The 19,719-nt window shown below is 45.6% G+C and overlaps 1 protein-coding gene across 1 annotated transcript in view; it reads right to left on the bottom strand.

Moving 5' to 3' along the window:
* Window positions 1-19,719, bottom strand: part of JAK1 (Janus kinase 1) — a 131,546-nt gene that overhangs the window by 23,567 nt on the left and 88,260 nt on the right. The window contains exons 5-10 of the mRNA XM_079777011.1: window positions 17,597-17,750; window positions 12,802-12,965; window positions 10,185-10,527; window positions 8,265-8,450; window positions 4,092-4,249; window positions 1,739-1,862 (exon numbers count right to left, since the gene is read on the bottom strand). Coding sequence (XP_079633137.1) covers window positions 1,739-1,862; window positions 4,092-4,249; window positions 8,265-8,450; window positions 10,185-10,527; window positions 12,802-12,965; window positions 17,597-17,750 — 1,129 coding nt within the window. The remainder of the gene's footprint in view (window positions 1-1,738; window positions 1,863-4,091; window positions 4,250-8,264; window positions 8,451-10,184; window positions 10,528-12,801; window positions 12,966-17,596; window positions 17,751-19,719) is intronic.

Below are 19,719 nucleotides of genomic sequence, written 5' to 3'. Positions count from 1 at the left end.
AAGCAAAACAATACGTGCGTAAGTGATAAAAGGGGGTCGCGGAGAAGGCACTGATAGGGCAGCTGACACTCGGGAGGCAGCGTAACAGCGGCGATCCCGCGACAGCGGCCTGGCCCCTCTGCCGCACCCGCAGGATGACAAGCATGGGAATGCCAGCCTCTGAGAGCTTTCGGAACACCTTCTATGATTACACGACGTGGCGCATATAGAGAACTCAGTAAGCACTTCATGAAGGTTAACCAATGTTATTATGCATGAGATAATAACAGCTGTATCAAATTTATCCAGGAACTCCCTCAATGAGGCCTCCCAGACGACATGTCTCTCTGAGGAGAACCACCCTGGGAGAGGCAGTCAGCTGCCTGGTCCAGTTTCAGGGTTCCACGTGTCACGGAGAGGAAGTAGAAGCACCAGTCTTCCTTCATGGGCACTTTGGGTTCAAAGGAAACTATTTTAGTGGTTAAGAATGAAAGACAGGAAGTTCTACTTATGCTGTGAATTGGGACAAAATATTTAAAATCTCGATGCCTCAGCCTCTACGATGGGATTAATACCACCCACCTCACAGGGCTAGGTGAGGATTACATGCGAACGCCTGGGTGAAGTGCTCAGCACAGAGTCCAGTGAGCTAAAACAAACAGTACTCATATCTGTGAGCCTGTTTCCCCCAGGTAAGGTGGCATGACGTGTGCCATGTCACTGAATCACTGACATTCTTGGTACAGGTTGAGGCTACTTTAGAAGGAGGTTGAGCTGTCTCATGCACCCATCCAGGTTAAAATATTGAACTTCCTCCAAAGACTAATGACGACAGAAGACAGGCCTCCTGCCAAGACAACAAGCCTGACAAGTTCTCAGCCACTGCGCCTGACTCAGCGTGAGGCCTCGCTGTGCAGAAACTCCCCCAGCTGGCAGTGGCCCCCAGAGACAAGGCCAGGACACCGGGCAGCACTGGGTACCTGCTGCCAGTTCCTCCTCCCAAGCCCGAGTCCAGTCCCCAGGGTCCTCGGTACTTTCCTCTCTGTGTCTGAGGTCTCCAATAGGCTGACGTGCTGCCTTCTGTCTCACAGGCCCCACCCCACCCATTCTCCTAGTTCATATTGAACCCAATCAACACTCGCGTATTTACTTGGACTAATTCTGTAAAATGCATTGTCTTTTAAAACCATTACATGAATAACGAAGACATTTGTGGTCTAGTGGGATCAAGTCAACAATTCTGCGTTTTCAAGTCAACAAATCTCCACTTGTCAAAACATGGGCTAGGAGCCTGTCTGTTCACATGTCTGCAGCTACCATCCGCAGGAACGGTGTCCGGCCAAGTGCCCAGGTGCCTTCTTGGCACTGACTGTACCAGTGAATGCCACAAACGCACACAGCTCTGGGCCTGCGCGGACCTGGGCACTGAGTACAAAATAAACCACTCTAAGTAATTACACTAAACGTGGCAAGCGTTGGTGTGAACTGGTTTTCTGGTCATGTTCCTTTCCAGAGCCACATTGGACCCTGCCGGGGGTCCCTTGAAGGAAGAGAGAAGAGCAAAGGTCACGGGGTCTGGCTGCTGGGGAGCAGCCTCCTTTTGGAGAACTGCCAGGGATTTTCTCGGAGACCCAGACTTTCCTACCCACCCCCCACCCCCACCCCCACCCCCACGAGTAGTCCTCTCCACAGCAGCTCCTGGACCAAGTTGTGTCCCCTGTGGAACTATGGCTTGACCCAAGCCAGTGTCTCGACTGACCTCAGGCTTTTCAAAGCAGGTGACGGTCATGAGGATGTTGTCAAAGTCCGTGCAGCTCCATCGCAGCACATACATGCCCTCCTCGCTTCCTTCCTGCCGCAGTTTATTGATGGCATACTCTGTGCTGGAGGCGGGGAGACAAAGGGAGAAAGAGCTCACCAAACAGGAGCACTCTGAACCCTATGGGACAACCACTTCCCTGCGCTGCCTCAAGTCTTACGGCTTCATCACGTTACCTGTCGTCAAGTCCACTCAGGTATGACACGTGAGGCAAGCAGAGAGGCTGAGGAGCCCTCAAACAGACCATCTGAGCTCCAAGGTCCAGAGGAGGACTCGGCATGCTGCCCAAGGCCCTGAGCATGTTCTTCCCCACTGCCCCACACATGCTGTCTCCAGCGCTAGCCTGAAGAACGCCCCCAAGCTGGTGATGGGAGCTGCCCCTGATGCAGTGGTGGGGGGTCCCTTCCCACCGTCCCCAGGTGGTACACTAGAATAGGAGCCTCAGGAAGGCGCAATTTCGGGGTTATTCTGTCCATTGCTGTACCCCCAATGACTAGAGCACCCCTGGGCTCATAGTAGCTGCTCAATAAATGAGGGAATAATTGAATAAAGAAATCAGTGAAGATTAGAAAAATTTTAGGGGGAACATGCCTGTCTTGAACTCCTTTGTATTCCCAGGACTGATCAGCCCCGGCTCACAGAGGGCAGTGAATAATTGCTAAATAAATACACATATGAGGTTACTACACCTAGTGCATGGTACTTGGTAAGTGCTGATAAAAGGGCTGATATGGTCAGCACGTGTGAGAAAGTCAGAGACCAACTGCTCCCTGGTCTGTGACACCTCCACACCTTGATCCCTCACATGAGGCCCTTTCTCCTCTTTAAGACCTGGCAAACCACTGTTAATTCTTCAGGTTTTAATCCAACTGGAATGCTGCCTACTCTGAGAAGGCCTTTTAGGCAATGAGTTTCAGGTCCCCTGCCCCGCCCCCCCCCAGAACATTGAACATTCATTCAGTCAATAAACACTTACTAAATGCCTACGATGTGCCAGGCGCTGCTATGGGGACTGAGGAAAAGCAGTGAGCGAAGTAGACAGTGCCCTGTCTTTGTGGAGCTCATATTCAGGATGGCGACAGGAAACGAATGGACACGGAAATAAACATGGTATGTCAAGAGGCAATGCCTCTGAAGAAAAATAAAGCAGAGTGAAGGAGCCAGGAAGTGTGGGGTGTGGAGGAGGAAGAGGGGTTGTTATATCATAGAGGGTGATCAGGGAAGACTCCACCGATAAGCTGGTACTGGAGGAACACCTGAAGGAAGTGGTGCTATGCAGATTCTGGAGGAAGGGCATTCCAGGCCAAGGGAAAAGCAAGTGCCAGGGCCCTGAAGTCTAGCTGGTTGGGATATTTGAAGGACGTGCTTCACTATAATGCTCAGCCCCTTGCAATCCATTGTGTGTCTATTTCCCTGTGAGCCTCTCTAGGCCAGGGTTCACCCCCTAACAAACTACCTGTCCACAGGTAACTAGGATAGGGAAAGTGGTGGGAACCATGTCACACGGAAGGCAGCTAAAGAGACGCTTCCCCAGATATATTTCTGTCTGGAAAGAGAGACTGAGAAGAAACACAGCAGCTGATTTCCTCTGCCTGAAGGGCAGTCATGTGTGAGAGGAAGTAAACTGAATCCCTGTTGCTTCCAATGGCAGAACTCCAATGAGCAGCAGCAGTTAGTGACAGAGGCAAATTCAATTCCAGACCAGAAAGGTATGCATGTCTGTATTTGTTAGAGCTGGAATCTACTGACTGCTCGTGTAGTACTAAGTGCCCATCACCACAGCTACCTGGACACCTCAGCTACTAGTTCTGAGACGCAGGAGGGACGAGAGTCCAACAAGGCCCCTCCTGGCTCTAAGGTGTGGTCGCCCCGACTATCATTTATCGGACCCTTTACAACAAACTGACTCGGGATTCCATTACTTACTACTCTTCTGATGTTGAGACCTGTTCCTACTTTCTTAAGTCATCCGCACTGTTTGGCACTGCAAGGGATTAGGAAGTGTAGACTTCTTGGTCAGCTGGGAAGAAGTGAGGGGTTAAACTACGAGGAGACCCCAGTAAGGGATAGAGCTGAGGACCTGCTGCAGGGACCAAGATGAGAGAGGACAGGAAAGCCTGACCAACGGACAACAGAGATGGACAGGGAGCACCAGGTCAGCACTGAACAATATGCTCAACTGGCCCCAACCGAAGCAGCTGATGACACCTGTGTCTGAGGAGGCCACACTCCCCATCACTGAAATGTGGGTTTTTTTCACACCAGAGGCAACTGTAAAGGTGAGAGAACCAACCAGATGGGGCCGTGACAGCCATTCTGTATGTTGTGGACGATCAATGGAGGAGCCACATCAGTGCAGAGGTAATGATGGGCGTCTGCTGTGAGCCGAAAGTAGCCATCTACCAGAGACACAAAGGACAAGGCCTCCTCGTGGGAAGAGAGCTTCAGTTCCTGTGGACAGAGAGAAGAAATGCCATGTTATATCATCTGCCTACCATCTTAAGCAGCTAACTCTATCGGGAGGTACCCAGGAGAATGGAGAATGCATGACCCCAAAAACACAATGGAGAATGCATGACCCCAAAGGGAAACTCCTTTTGTTGATAACTTACATTTATATAGGATTTTGACCATTTGCCACTTTCTCAGCTATTATCTGAAAACTATCAGATGAGGTATGGTGTGTGTGTGTGTGAGGGAGGGAGGGGGGAAGCTGTGGAAGGCAGACCTGTGAAGAAGCTGCCACCTGTGTGCAGATGGAAAGCAAGCCAGAATCAAGGTGGCAGAGGCATGAGAAGGGAGACGGGAGAGCACAGTGCGTGTAATGGCAGCCTGGTCTTGGCACTAAGCAATGACTGCCTCGGCAGGCATTACACCTGTTTTACAGAAAAGGAAGCAGAGCATAGATGGTTGATCTCATGCACAGATCACTTTCCACAGGACTGAAGGAGAGGCTGATGACAGAGAAAAACAGACCAGTGAAGGGGAAGGTGGTGGATAAAAGCAACAAAACAGGATGGAGGGAAGGGCCTAGTCAGTGAGCTGTAATGCCAGGGAGGAGTGCTCTGGGTTGTGAACCAGGGAGGCCAAGAGAATGCAGGGCCACCATAGGGATGGCAATTCAGGAAGGAGACTGTGCTAAATGTGCTTCCTTCTCAGGTGTAACCTGGCATCCACCTGCAGATCCCCAAGAAGCAAATTCAAGATGGTCTGGTTTGGGTAACCTTTCATCCAGTCATATGAGAGACACCACAGAAGCACTTACATTCCCTAAGAGGGGAAGTCTGAATGTAAATGGGAGACGTTGAGGAGACGCAGAGAGAAGAGACGAATCAAGATTTGATTTTATAACATGCTAGCATCATGCTTTCCTGAAAGAACAGCTTGAAAACCCCTTGGCTGTGAAGGGACGGAGGAGTGAAATAAATAAGAGAAAGCACTGCGCAGTGTTCCCCGCAGGTTTTGCAGCAAGTTCATCTGGATTCAAATCATGTTATCTCCACTTGCTATTATGTCTAAGCATGTGCAATCATCACTTTTATAGGCCCAAGACTGTCAAATATGGGCAATTTCAAATGGTTTAGTCTAGTAGCTGTGTGACCATGGTAAGCTACTTAACCTTTTTGTGCCTCAGTTTTCTCCTCTGTAAAACAGGGATAATAATATACCCACCTTAGAGGGTCAATATGAAAATTGAAAGAGTTGACATTTGTAAAGTGTTTAGAATAGGAGGTATCTGGCATTCAGTAAGAGCTAGTGTTTGTACAAGAAAATCAAGTAATGGGAAGATCAACTATTTATTTCTTCCTCACTTCCTCCTGCTCCCTACACAGCACTAGCATGGCACAGTCTCCGGTCCATATGGTCAGAGTGAGCTCTAACTTAAATGACAGGTGTACCACTGGGTGCCAGGCTTGACTGTCAGCCAGGACAGGGCAGGGCAGGCTCACAAAAACCCGTAGCAGCTGGCTGCTGCTCCTCTGCCATGCTCCGGCAGGGTCAGGCCGCACTGAAGAGCCAGACCACCGATGTGCCAACCTCCCCCTCACAGTAGTCTCTGGGCAAGAGAACACCTTGGAAACCAAGCAGCCCAGGCGGAGCTGCCACTCTCTCACCCTGGGCCTTGCACACGTTTCCACACCTCTCCACAAGTCTCAGACTCCCGCTGGAGATGGAACCAAAATTCCTGCATCTAATGTTCTTGTGAGGACTACACAAGGCAATGGAGACACAGCATACAACACAGACTAACAGCTATAATGTGCTGGATAAATAACACATATTTTCTCCTTACATTTTCCCTCTTCCCACTAACATCTATCTGGACACTTCTACTGCACTTTGTTTTACCACCAAGACTTCCTGATGAAATTAACGTATATTGTTTTTAAAAGGGTGGGAATAAGAAAATTAAAGTCACTCAGAATCCCACTATAAATAATAACTGTTAATATTTGATTATTTTTCTAAGATCACGTATAGGTATATACATACCTTTTCAACATTTTTTGAACAAAACTGGTACCATTCTATTGATTGTTTTATATTCTGCTCTTTTCCATTTAGAAAGTTATTTTTCCAAAGTATTAAAAAATTCAGCAATTTATATAATACTAGAAGCCCGATGCACAAAGATTCATGCAAGAATGGGCCTTCCTTCCCCTGGCTGCCGGCAGCACCTTCGCTCTGGCCGGAGCCACCTTTCTGCCTTCCCACGCTGCCCAGAGACCCAGAGCGGCTGGGGTGGTACAGAATGCCCCTAGCCGCTCAGTGCCTGTGTATGCAAATTAACCTGCCATCTTTGTTGGGTTAATTTGCATACTCACTCCTGATTGGCTGGTGGGTGTCATGAAGGTATGGTCAATTAGCATGTTACTCTTTTATTAGGTAAATCCCACTACTTAAGTAAATTATGATTTATTTTCTCATTCTTTTATGATGCTATATTTAGATTATTTTCAGTATTTTGATACTGTAAATGCTCTTGGGATAAACATTCTCACTCACAGATCAATGCCTACATTACACTGTTTCTGCAGACAGATCCCTAGGCACCTGAATGGAGGGACATATCAATATATTCTTTTTTTGGTTATTCCTCCCCTGAGGATCTTTTTTCCACTGATTTTTAGAACGGGTGGAAGGGAGGGAAGATGGGGGAGAGTGAGGGGGAGGGAGGGGGAAAGGTGATGGGGGGAGGAGAGAGAGAGAGATCCATGTGAGAGACACATGATTGGCTGCCTCCTGCACACACCATGACCAGAACCCGGGATCAAACCTGCCATCCAGATACATGCCCTTGATCAGGAATCAAACCCATGTCCCATCAGTGTGTGGGCTGAAGTTCTAACAACTGAGCAACACCAACCAGGGCAATATTTTCAAGAGTTTCAATACATGTAGCCAACTGCTTTCCAAAAGGTACATCAAAAAGATAATTTATGCCCCTGGCTGGGTGGCTCAGTCAGTTGGAAAGTCATCCCATACGGCAAAATGTTTTGGGTTAGGTTCCTAGTCAAGTTACATGCCTAGGTTGAGGGTTCCATCCCTGGTTGTGGATCATATGGGAGGCAACTGATTGATGTTTTTCTCTCTCATCGATGTTTCTTTTTCTCTCAAAAAAAAAAAAAAATCAATAAAAATATATCTTCAGGTGAGGATTAAAATAAATAAAAATAAAGTTACTCTATATGTAAAAGGGTGACCGTCTGTCCTAAACTATATCACCAGATTCTTTCCCAGCACTGAGTATTGGCTAAATTTTAGGCAAAACATGGTATTTCCCCGGTGTTGACTATCTTCATTTGTGAGCCCACCCTGCCTCACCAGCGCGTTCTCTCCCATGTTGTCAGCGGTGACTTCCCTGACACAAACATGAATATTTTGGTAGGGTTCCCACTTCCTCTGCCAAAATGGCCTGCCTGTCTAGAGCATGTCCTCAAGTGATACCAGAAGAGAGGAAGTGAGACTGAGCACCGCTTCCTCTGTCCGACAGTCACTTGGGTGTGCCTGCCACTACGATGAGGACGGCCATGGAGACCACAGCCACCAGCCCGACATCTGCTAAAGTGCAAAGTGGGGCTTCCCACCAGCCCTCTAACTCTGCAGAGGCCGAGCGGGAGCCCTGGGGTGGGGGTGGGGGAAGCCCTGACTTTCACTCATCTTTCTCTTCTAATCCACTAATTTTGTGAAATAAACACTGCTGCTGAAGTATCTTTGGGAGGGCAGTGAATGCTGAAACAGATACGCTTTTACAAGACCAAACAAAGGCACTGGAAAGTACAGGTGTAACAACTGACATTATAATATCAGTGTCAGCATTAGGGACTTTTTGGATTAAATAAGACAGTCATCAGGTTTTCTCTTTGGGACAAGAACTCTGAAAAGCATGTGCTGCATCACTGTCCTCAACAAAGACGCCCTCTCGCCACCAGACCCGGACTGAATAGCTTCGGTGCAAACTTACCATCTTTTTGTTGTCCTGCTTATTAATGCTGACCACAGACTCCTTTATTACAATGTGAGTGATTTCAGGGAAGTACGAAAAATTGTTCCACTCTTCTCGGATTTTGTTTTTCTCCTCATCCTTCTTGTGTTTATTTTCCAATTTTTTCCGTTTCAATTTATTTTTTTCCTTTTCAACAGGAACAACCTGTCAGTGTGCATAAAAGTGACAGAGTTGAGTGGGCTTTCTCATTTTCTATTGGAAGAAGGTCACTGCTTCTGGGAAACCAGTGCAGAGCCTACATCCAGGGAGAAGCAGCCAGCATGCCTGGATTTCAGAGGAATTGGTGAGGGCACTGTGGGCTTAGGATGGCAGTTTTGGGTCCTATCAGGGAATATTGGACTTTTACATCTAGAGGAGACCTTAATAAGCACAATGACTTAACTCCTTACATAATCTATGATGTACAAGTAAACTCAGAAAGGCAAATAACTGCGCACTAGACACACATCAGGTCCCCTCAGTCCTGCAATCATATGTTCAACAAAGGCAGAGAACATGCTCTTTCCAACTATGACTGGACAGAACATGCGTGGTCTCGCTCTCAAAGCTATCACTGATTGTCTCAGCTTTACAATATTCAAGTGAAAATTTTCAAAAGAAGGTATAAATGTCTGAATAACCTAGGGGGGTAATACATTTCTGCACAAGTTTAAATATTTTGTGCAGCATGAGTCTTGAAGGCTCTTGAAGGCTCAGCATGAGTCTTGAGATCTGGGTTAAGATCCTGCCTTTGCTGGCTACTTCACTAGTTAGTTCATCTCTTTGTGCCTCCATTTCCCAAGCCATAAAGCAGAGATCTTACATCTTCACAAGGTTCTTTGAGGATTAGATAAGTTCCTGTTAACACAGTACCTACTACACAGAAAGCACTCAGTAAGTGTTAGGATTGTTAATTAAGCAAGACAATAAAACTAGAGAAAATAAATCTCACTGAACATTTATTATATGCCAGGCTCTATGCTAAGTGACATTTAGTTCTTGCAACAACCCTACCAGGTACATATATTTTAATGTAAGCGTGTAGCTGATATAGGTGAAGTAACCCTCGGCTATGTAACTACAAATAGTGAAGCTAGGATTTGAACCAGGTCCATTTAGGGTTAAAACCCATGCTTTGAAACCCCTCTGCTCTAACAAATACTTCATAAAGAAGCTTCAAATTAAAAAATCAGTTATCCTATTTCATGGAGTCAGAGGCCCAAGTTCAATTTTCGGCATAATCACTTATTAGTTATGACCTTGGACAAGTTTCTTAACTTCTCTGTGTCTCTGTGTGTTCATCTATAAAATAGAAATAATGGCAGTATTCCCTTCAAAGGTTTTTGTTTTTTAAGGAATAAGTAAGTTAATACATGTAAAATGCTTTGAAAAGTACTCTTGATACATGGTAAACACAGGAAATATCTGCTGTTATTATAATACTACATATTATATATGTTATTGTATTTCTCTATTTCCCCATAATAGTCAATAAATGCTACATGGACCTACTGCTACATGGACCTACTGCAATAAAAGATGAATGATAGCCCTGGCCGGTGTGACTCAGTTGGTTGGGCATCTGCACTTAAGAGGTTGCCAGTTCAATTCATGGTCAGATCACAGGCCATCGTTGTGGCCTCCATACCCGGTAAGGGCCGTGCAGAAGGCAGCCAATCAATTTATCACTCTCACATCAATGTTTCTCATTCTCTCTCCCCCTTCCTCTCTCTTTAAAAATCAATTAAAAATTCTTAAAAAGAGAAAAAAAAAGGATGAATGACATGGGTCTCCTGCCTAAACAAACTCAGCTGACGGGTGATGGGCATGCAAACAGGTAACTCCAATGGGATCTGCGTCTGGATGCTCTGTTTTGGTCAGCCACCTATCACCACTTACATTTGGTTTCTGCCTCCATTGGATTCCAAGATTTCCAGTCACCATCACTTCATAGTAGAGAACATTTCCACTGTCATTCGGATTAAACCAATTCATCTCATTTTCTGATGAAATCATTAACATGGAAGTCTCAAATACTTCAGCACCATAATGTTTTGTCAAAGTTTCCAAGGTCGCCAGGTATTTCACCTTCAGGTCATGCGTGGACACGCTGCTGTCACAAATGGTCTTGTTGTTAAATTCCTTCAGGAAATCCTTGAAGACATTATTTATCCGCATCCTGGTAAGAAGGTTCCTCTGTCTGATGGACTTATTCAATGTTTCTGGAATATATCGCTTGTAGCTAAAAGAAAGTAGAAAAATGCACCTTTTTTTACGAAGAGGTTAGCAGAGAATAGTTTAGAAAAAAACCTAAGTCTAAAAATCTCCCTTCCACGTGTTGTCAGATGAGAAAGAAGGATCTACTCCCAGATCGTTAGGATGGAGTGAGCACCGAGGAGGATAGTCATTAGGAGGAAGATAGGTCAATAGGCACTGAAAGGGAATAGAAAAGTACATATTCCACAGACCTTATTGAGATGGGAATTCCTGTGAGTGCCATCAAACTGACTTAGCTATGCTCTTGCTTGCTAGTGCCATTGTCCTGTGCATACTGGTATTCACATAAACAGACTACGATACAGCATTGGTTTGAAAGTGGTCTGAAAGGTGTCAAGAGTGATTATTGGTGCTTTCTATGTTTTACTTGCATGCCTGTTTTATAATTTTCCTATGAAGACCACATATTGTTTTTTATTAGAAATGAAAAAAATATATATATACTAGCGTCCCAGTGCATGGATTCATGCACACTGAAAGGCAATTAATTAGAAGAAATATTTTAACATTGCTATTTGCGTCTTGCTAATGAAAAGAAAATAGGATTCTACCGAGTCTCCTATCTACCTACTCCAGGACCTCTGTGAGTATCAAATGAGATGAGGCATGGGAAAACGCTTCACAAACATTTGGTTAAACTGTAAAATGTTTGCACCTGGCTATAAAGCAAGTCGGGTCCCTGGGCTGAAGAAACTCCAAGGAGGCTAGTCGCTAGGGAGAGGAAGCCTGGCGATGCTATGTGACATCATTACCCAGCACCCACAGCCACCATTTCTGTGCCGGGCTGAGCTGAGCTGTGGGTCGCATTTTGCATTATGGGGTCTTGGCAGTGTTGGCTGCGATTTGGTGGGGTTTTGCTCCGGGGTGGTGGCAGGGCCTGGTCCCACTTGGGGGAAGCCGAGTGTTGGTTTGTCAGTGCCAGGTCCACAGTGTCGTTTATTTTTAAACGGCCAGTGCGTGTCATAGCAGCTCCTGCATTGAACGTCTGCCTCCTGGTGGTCAGTGCACATCATAGCTACCAGTCGGACAGATGGACACTTAGCCTTTTATATATACAGAGAAGCTAATTAAATCCCAAAGTATTTGTCATGTGAAAATGTCCCCAAAAGTAAGCTGAAAGATTATCATCCAGCAGGGGGTTAAGGGGAAAGTATCTATGACTAACAGAATCTCAAATTGCTAGACCAGGAACCAGCTTTAAAGAGAGTAAGAATACCCATGAAAGAAAGAACAAGTCCACTGGGGGCCAAGCAGGTTGGAAGATTGGTGTGCCTGTCACTCTGGGCCTGAGGCAGTACCTGGCACAGGGTAACCCCTGCTGTGTGAATAGCTTCAAAATAGTGGAAATTGTGCAGCTGGGAGTTTATCCCCAATGAATACCATAACTTTTTAAGGGTAATGTAATGGAGGGGAAGACTAGAGGAGAGTTGCGATCCTCTTGAAAAAATAAAGAGGAGGTGCCCAGAGGAAAAGCCACAGAAAAAAAAGGTAGGAACAGAGCATGTATCTAATCAGTGCCTGTATTACTGAGGAGCAGTAGTGATCTGCTCCAGACTCCAGTCAAGGACAGAGGAGATACAGAGATGCAAGAAGTAACCTTTTGAGAAAATGCATGCCACCTATCACAAATAGTACAGCTACATATCATTTCCTCTTCATAATGAGACTGTATTCACTTATGACATCACAATAGCTCACCGGAAAAAGTATTAGACTTCGTAGATGTATGGAAATTAAAATTATACAGACTGAATATTACTTCACAAAGACTTGATCGCAACTGACATATAATTTCCTTAAAATACAGTGACCATCCTTCACATCAGAATTAACAGCTCTCTAGTGACTTCTAGTTCAGATTAGGGATGGTAGTGGCTACCTGTAGAGCTATATTGAGAAGGATTTTAAGATGGGTCCAGCACAAAAAGAGAAAGTGCAATGACAGATGGCAATGCCCACCATGGGTAGAGAGGAAGGGGAGGGTATGTGGGCCACTAACTTGATTGGCATCCCTGGCCCAGAACATTCACCCTCGTACACATTTCTGAGGTCATCAGCGAACATTTAAAATCAGGACATAATCATAATTGTGCTACCTTTTATAGATAATCTAAAAACATTTGTACTCTACGGAGAGGAGGGGTCAGCCAGAAGTTGGCAGAGGTTAAACTGAGATGCTCGAGAACATATAAAAATAACACCATCCCCACAATCCATTCTTAGCCAGGAGAAAGGTTACCTGATGTCCTTGGGTAGTTCTGGCAACTGCATCTTCTTGATCATGGCATAGTGTGAGATGGCCAGCACGGCCATGCCCAGGCACTCGTTCTCGATGTCGTGCCCATCCTGCTCAGTCTTGGGGTCTCGGATGGGAGCCAGGCATTTGACCAAATCATACTGTCCCTTTGGAGCAGAGGTGAGAAGAAATGAACCACACGTAAGTTTTAATCATAAATCCCATGTTTCTGATCTTGAGAGGAAGATTCTCCACACAGGGAGGTGCTACCCAGAGAAGCAGCACAGCAATGAAACTAACAAGTCTGATAGTTTGCAACACACAAGTGCTGGCGAGGACGTGGAGAAAAGGGAACCCTCGTGCACGGCTGGTGGGAATGCAGACTGATGCAACCACTGTGGAAAACAGTATGGCGTTTCCTCAAAAAATTAAAAATAGAACTGCTGTTTGACCAGCAATCCCACTTTTGGTAATATATCCTACGAATCCTGAAACACCAATCAGAAAGAATATATGCACCCCTAATGTTCATTGCAGCATTGTTTACAATAGCCAAGATCTGGAAATAACCCAAGTGCCAGTAGATAAAAATGTTGATGAGTGGATAAAAATGTTGATGAGTGGATAAAAACGTTGATGAGTGGATAAAAACATTGATGAGTGGATAAAAACGTTGATGAGTGGATAAAAACGTTGATGAGTGGATAAAAACATGATACATTCACATAATGGAATCCTATGTGGCTGTTAAAAAGAAGGAACTCTGACCCCTTTGCAACAGCATGGATGGACCTGGAGATTATAATGCTAAGGGAAATAACCAGTCAGAGAAAGACAAATATCATATAATTTCACTAATATGTGGAATCTAATGAACAAAATAAACTGATGATCAAAATGGAACCAGAAGCATGGATATATGGAAGAGACTGGCGGTTGCCAGAGACGAGGGGAAGGAGGGGTGAGTGGATCAAGAAGATGAAGGGATTAGCTAATAAAAACATACATGCATACCCCACGGACACAGATAATGTATCCGTGTGGTAAAAGCCAAGGGAGCGGGTGGAGAGCAAAAGGGTGGGAGGGGTGGTGGTGGGGACACCTGCAATGTCAACATTAAAATTTTTTAATTAAAAAAAACAAAACACTGATAGTTTGTCTGACACCAAAGCCCTTTCTCAACAGCTGGGTGTGAAGGGGCTCAGGAGATGTTCTCCCCAGGCTAATTCACTCATTTATCAAATACTTATTGAGCATATGCTAGGTCCTGGTGAAGAGCACAGATATTTATAGGGCTTCCCCTATAAATGGTGAACAGCAGCGTCGTACTAGGTTTGGATTGCACCAGGCAAGGGAAGGTGACAGCTGGCTGGGGTTTGATCACACTAATTCCACAAGCATGTACTGAGATAGCCTCGTCTCGGCACCGGGTGTATGACGGACAGAGCACCACGCCCCATTCTGAGGCAGACCCAGAGGAAGGGGAGGAAGTGCACATTCTACAATGCCCCATTACCTTACGTAAGTTTTTTCAACATCTGCTGCTCAAGTTTCCAGTAGTGAAATGTGTAACTCAAATACTGATGGGAGGTGCACAGCATTCCAAGAGCCAATGAGGGCTAAATACATAAATAAATAAAACCAAAAAGCTGTACCCACCACCTGCCTTGTACAGACTGATGAAGATGATGTCAATGCTAGCTCCCCTCTATTAAACCCTAACCTCAGTGCTAGACACTGTTCTGTTTCATTTATCTTCACAACAGCCCTATGAGGTAGATGTTAACATCATCACTACCCAACAAATGAGGAATCTAAGGCGCCAAAGGTTAAATGACTTCATTCATTCATTTGATGACTATGAATTACTAAGAACCAATTATAGGCCAGATGTTATTCTAGGTGCTAGGGATATAGCAAACCAAACTACATCCCTGACCTCATGGAGATTCCCTTCTAAGAACAGACCAATAGAAATATTAATTATCAGGTAGTTATAAAAATCAAAGTCAAGTAGGAAGATAACATGACACAGAGCCAGGGACCTAGGGAGTGGTGAGGTAGAGAGTCTAACTTAGATGTGACTCCAGGGATGTGGTTGTTCAACTCTGCGCTACAGCCGCACTCAATCCTTGTAACTTAAAAGATACAGCACTCTGAGGACTGGGGGCCTTTCGCCTTTTTCTAGCTGTGAACAGAGGTGGACACAATGTCTGGAGGTGGTGTTCCCACATAAGCCACTCACTTTCCCTGAAGGGACTTTAGTGGTTTTGGATGGAGGATTCTCACCAAGGCAGTTCTCCTTCTCTCGAAGATAGGACTTCTCTTCCTCCCAGGTAAGAACAGGACACTGACCACTTCCACATGCCACAGAGCACTGGCAACCATCACCTCGGCCAGCAACGTGTGAAGACAGAACAAACGCCGAGACTATTCTGTTCTGTAAACATCACTGCAAACCTCACGTAGCTCATTCCTGAAGCTCCAAAAGGTCAGATTCTAATGCTATACTGAACTCCTAATGAATGGCACCCTCTTCCTTTACACTTCCTCTCCCCAAAAGGTAAAAGAACTGGGAGGCTGAATTCAAAAAGACCAATCTGAAAATGGCCAGTTCATTTTTTCAGCACTTGCCCACGGCTGTGCATTTCTGTGTGTGGGGGAATGGGGGTGGAGTGTAATCAGGCACTGAAGCTGAAATACATGGAATACAACTGTGACAAAATCACGTGTATGAAAGTATATCCTAAGGAATCAATAAAACACTGCATAAACATGTATGTATGAGGCTGCTCACACAGCCTATAACAGTGACAGGCAGCATAACAGGGAAAACCTGAGAAAAGTAAAACATGTCCAGAAACAAGAGATTAGTTAAATAAATGATGGCTTTCTTCTGAATTCCTCTACTCAACTTCCTACCTGAAATCTCCACTTGGGTGCCTCACAGGCAACTCCATAAGAAGACATACAATTCCCACCCCTTCTCCAACTGGTTCCTCTTAAGTCTTCCCATTATCTATCAAGCAGTGCCCAAACAGAAATCTCAAATCATCTCCGACTCTTCAAATTCCTTCAGCTTCCACATCCCACCCATTAGCGAAACATATTAATTCTATCTCTGAAAGTAATCACAGATCCATCCACTTTTTTCCAACTCTACTGCCCCCACACTAAGCTAAACAAACATTCTCTCCCCTGGGACCAATCACAGCACCTTCTCAGCTGAAGTGTGCTCTCTCTCGGCTGCAGCACAATCCACTTTCCCTATAGCAAGAAAAATCATCATCGGCTTCAAACATAAATAAAATCAATCCCTCCAAATAGCTCTTCATCGCACTTGGAGTGGGGGAAAGATAGGCCCTCGCCAGCGCATACAAGGTTCTGTGTGGTCTGCCCAGTCTCCCTCACCAGTCTCATTCCTGTCACCCTCCAGGCCTTCTCCAGCCACACTGATTCTCCTCTCAGGGCTCACCCACCTCAGGGCTTCCCACATTCTCTGTATCAAATGTTTTCAACAGGAGAGATTTTGCCCCTGAGGGGATATCTGGCAATGTCTGCGGACAGTTTGGATTGTCACAACTGGGAGGATGGTGCTCCTGGCATCTCATGAGTGGAGGCCAGGAGTGTGGGTAAATGTCTGGAGGTGGTGCAGTCCCTCACAATGAAAAATTATCCAGCCCAGAATGCCAGCAGTGCTGCTGCTGAAAAGCTTGCTCTACGTGGAAGAGAGACTTTCCCTACTCCTCTCTTAGACGTGCAGACTCTTCTTATTCTTCAAAATTCCGTATAAATGTCACCTCCTGAGGGAGGCCTTTTCTGATCGCACTATTGTAAGTTAGTCTCCCCAGAGCTCACCCCTCCCCATATTCTTTTTTTCCCTTCATTGCACTGCTCACAATTTCTTATGTATTACCTATGTGTCATTTTAATTGCTATTTTTTTGTTTGCCCAACTTGATGGTATGTCTGATGCTTGCAGAGACCACCTCTGTCTTGTTCACAGTATCTGCAGTGCTGCGGTGCCTCGGCAGAGTACACAGACACTCGATACATGTGTGCTGAATAAGCTGGTTACTATGAAATTGTTGAAATAACAAAAATCTGTATTTTAAATTGACAGTTGAAGGACCATAAATAAGATGACTAAAAAATCAATTTATAAAATCATATGAACAGCAAAATGTTTTCAAAAACTACATAGTGTATAATGCATATCTGCTTGGTACAACCAGAAAGCATATAAACAAAATGTTATATGCATATATGCTTCATATAGATGCCATCTCAGGGTCATGTAATTTAGATGATCCTAACTTCTCTCCTGGCTTTTTTCTAGTGTCTCATCTTTCTACCGCCACTGTGACGCAGTGGTCATGCTCTTCCTCCCAAACGTTCCTGTGACTGCTGAGAAGTGTCCTCATCAGCCCCACTGTACTACACCATCCCTTGCCTACAGGTTCCCTCTGCTCTCTCCACGGAAGGCTGCAGATGAGAAGTAAAAGGGTAGGAGGCGAAGGGGAAAGGAGAGGAATGGAAAACAGATGAGTGGGGAAAACCCCCAGGGGGGTTCACAGCCCCTGGAACACTGAATTGCTGCCTTTCCCTCCTCACTTGGGGAAAGTCCAGGGGTGGCAAGAACTGTCCATGAGAGAGGCTAAAACGTGTCCTGGCTGTGAAACAGACAAAAAAGAGAAGTATCCTAGCCCCCACCAAGTTCAGCTGCATCAGGGAATCTGAACCCTACAACGCCTCCCCCATCCCATGAACCCAGGTTCTCCTGGCCCCAAACTTCTTACCTGGGCAAACAGATACTCCAGAGAGCTGGCGTCAAGGAGAGGGGTTGCATCTGGAACTTTTTTTTTCTCATAGCCATTTTTCTGCTTCTTTGGAGAATGTCGCCATACCGACTGCTCATTATCATTGGTCCCGTGCCAGTTGGTAAAATAGAACCTGGAACGCAGTAAGATTGTGTCAGTTGTGGGAACGAGGGCCTTGAAATGTATGGGAGTCGTGTCCTGGTTCCACCTGGACTTACTAGCGCTAGAGGCTAACCCTCCAGAGAAGCAGACAGACAGACAGACAGACCTTCCATCTGTAGCCCTTGGTTGCTTAGGAGGTCCTTCTCTTTTCATTCTGACAACACTCCCTGAAGAGCGTCTTGCCAAAGCCTCGTCTATGACTCGGAGATAAAGTGACTTCCCTAAGATCACACAAATAGCGCCTGCAACTTCCATGTCTTCCTCAACAGGAAAACACGCTGGCTGACCTGGAGGCTAGCCCAGTGCCTCCCTTTACCTTTAATAATACCATCTTGCCTTGAATCCAAGACATTTCACTCACACTTTTACATTTCGGAAATCTAATGTCATCACACAGCCAAGGTGTACGGTTAATATGGCAGTGTTTCCTAATTCTCAGATTGCTGTTATTAAACTGATGATTTATCTTATAATAAACAAAGTTTTAAAATAGGAGAAATAAATGAAGATTACTACAAGCACCAGCTTGTAGTGTTGTGAATTAAATTAATAAGCACTTTAGAGACAGTATGCTATTTAATCCCTACAGCAACTATACCAGGCAGATTTCATTGTTTCCATGTTCAGAGGAGGAAAACTGAAGTTTCTAAAGGCTAGGTGACCTAAGACCAGAAGCCTGCTCTCTTAGCTGCCACGTTCCTCAGCCGCCTGAGAGAAGCACGAGTTCTGCAATGCATGAACGTGAGTGAGCCACGCTGACCAGGCCACCTCTGGCTGCAGGCTCCGCTGGTGCCTGGCTCTCTCTCCCTGACATGCCCGTGTGCTAATGAAAAACAACACAGCATGGAGAAACAACAAATAAAATTGCCTCCCAAAGCCGCCATTAAAGGAGCCGCCATTAAACTCAGACACCTGTCACTGCTGTAGCTGCACAGCCCAGCACGTGCCAGGCCCTGTGAGGCAAAGGGTTCTCAGGAGAAGCGCAGCCCCGCCAGCAGTGAAGTTCCCCGTCTCCATGCTCATATGGCAATCAGTCAATCCAACAATGACAACAAAGTAACACACAAGGGGGCACATCTCATAAACAGGACTACACTATGACTTTCATGGACCCCCCTCCCCCGCATACAGTTTTCCTTTCCTCTACATCAAAATATTAAAGTTTCATTTTTATTTATTTTAATCCTCACCCGAGGACATGCTTTTATTTATTTTAGAGAGAGAAACATTGAGTGAAAGTGAAACATTAATCAGTTGCTTCCCACACACACCGACCAGGGATCGAACCTGCAACCTGGGTGGTCATTCAGACAATAACTAGAGACCTACTAGAAGTTCTGGGGGTCTGCCCGGAAAGCGATCGATAAAAGGGTCTAAACAGGATAAATGAAGATAGTGGCTAAAAGCTTGTGCATGCTCGCCATGTGCCCGGCACTCTATTACACAAAGGTTCAAAGCAGGGCTCTGACAGAGGAGCAGGAAGGACAGGTAAATTCTGTTTGACAGTGCAGGAGGATGGTGTTGAGAGAACGAGAATTGTGTACCATGTGGAAGGTTACCTAGACAAGAGGAAAAAGGTTCTCAAGGACGGAGGAAATTGTTTGAAAGAGAAGCACTGAAGACAGATTTTCCCTGAACCAGTCCAAGCCATGGTCTTCTTCTCCATCCCACTGAGTCTCTCTGAGACTGAGTCCTGGGACCTGGTAGAGCCAAGGACCCAACAAACTCGCTCTGGGCAGACTGTCTGAACAAGGACATTCTCCAAGGCTGCTATGTGAGCCTCATAGACTAGCTCTGGCTTGGGAGCCTTGCGGCAAGATGTTCAGACAGTACAGGACAAGGAGATCAAAGACAATGTGCAGCTTCTCCACTTCACTGAAGGCTGAAGGGAGCCTAAAGCAAGGCTCAAGCTCTAGAAATTGCCTCCAGTCAAAGGCTGT

The sequence above is a fragment of the Cnephaeus nilssonii genome, assembly GCF_951640355.1.
Source record: "Cnephaeus nilssonii genome assembly, chromosome: 7".
Classification (NCBI taxonomy): domain Eukaryota; kingdom Metazoa; phylum Chordata; class Mammalia; order Chiroptera; family Vespertilionidae; genus Cnephaeus; species Cnephaeus nilssonii.
The sequence above is the reverse complement of the archived record's forward strand: the minus strand, read 5'-3'. Positions and strand labels throughout refer to the sequence as shown.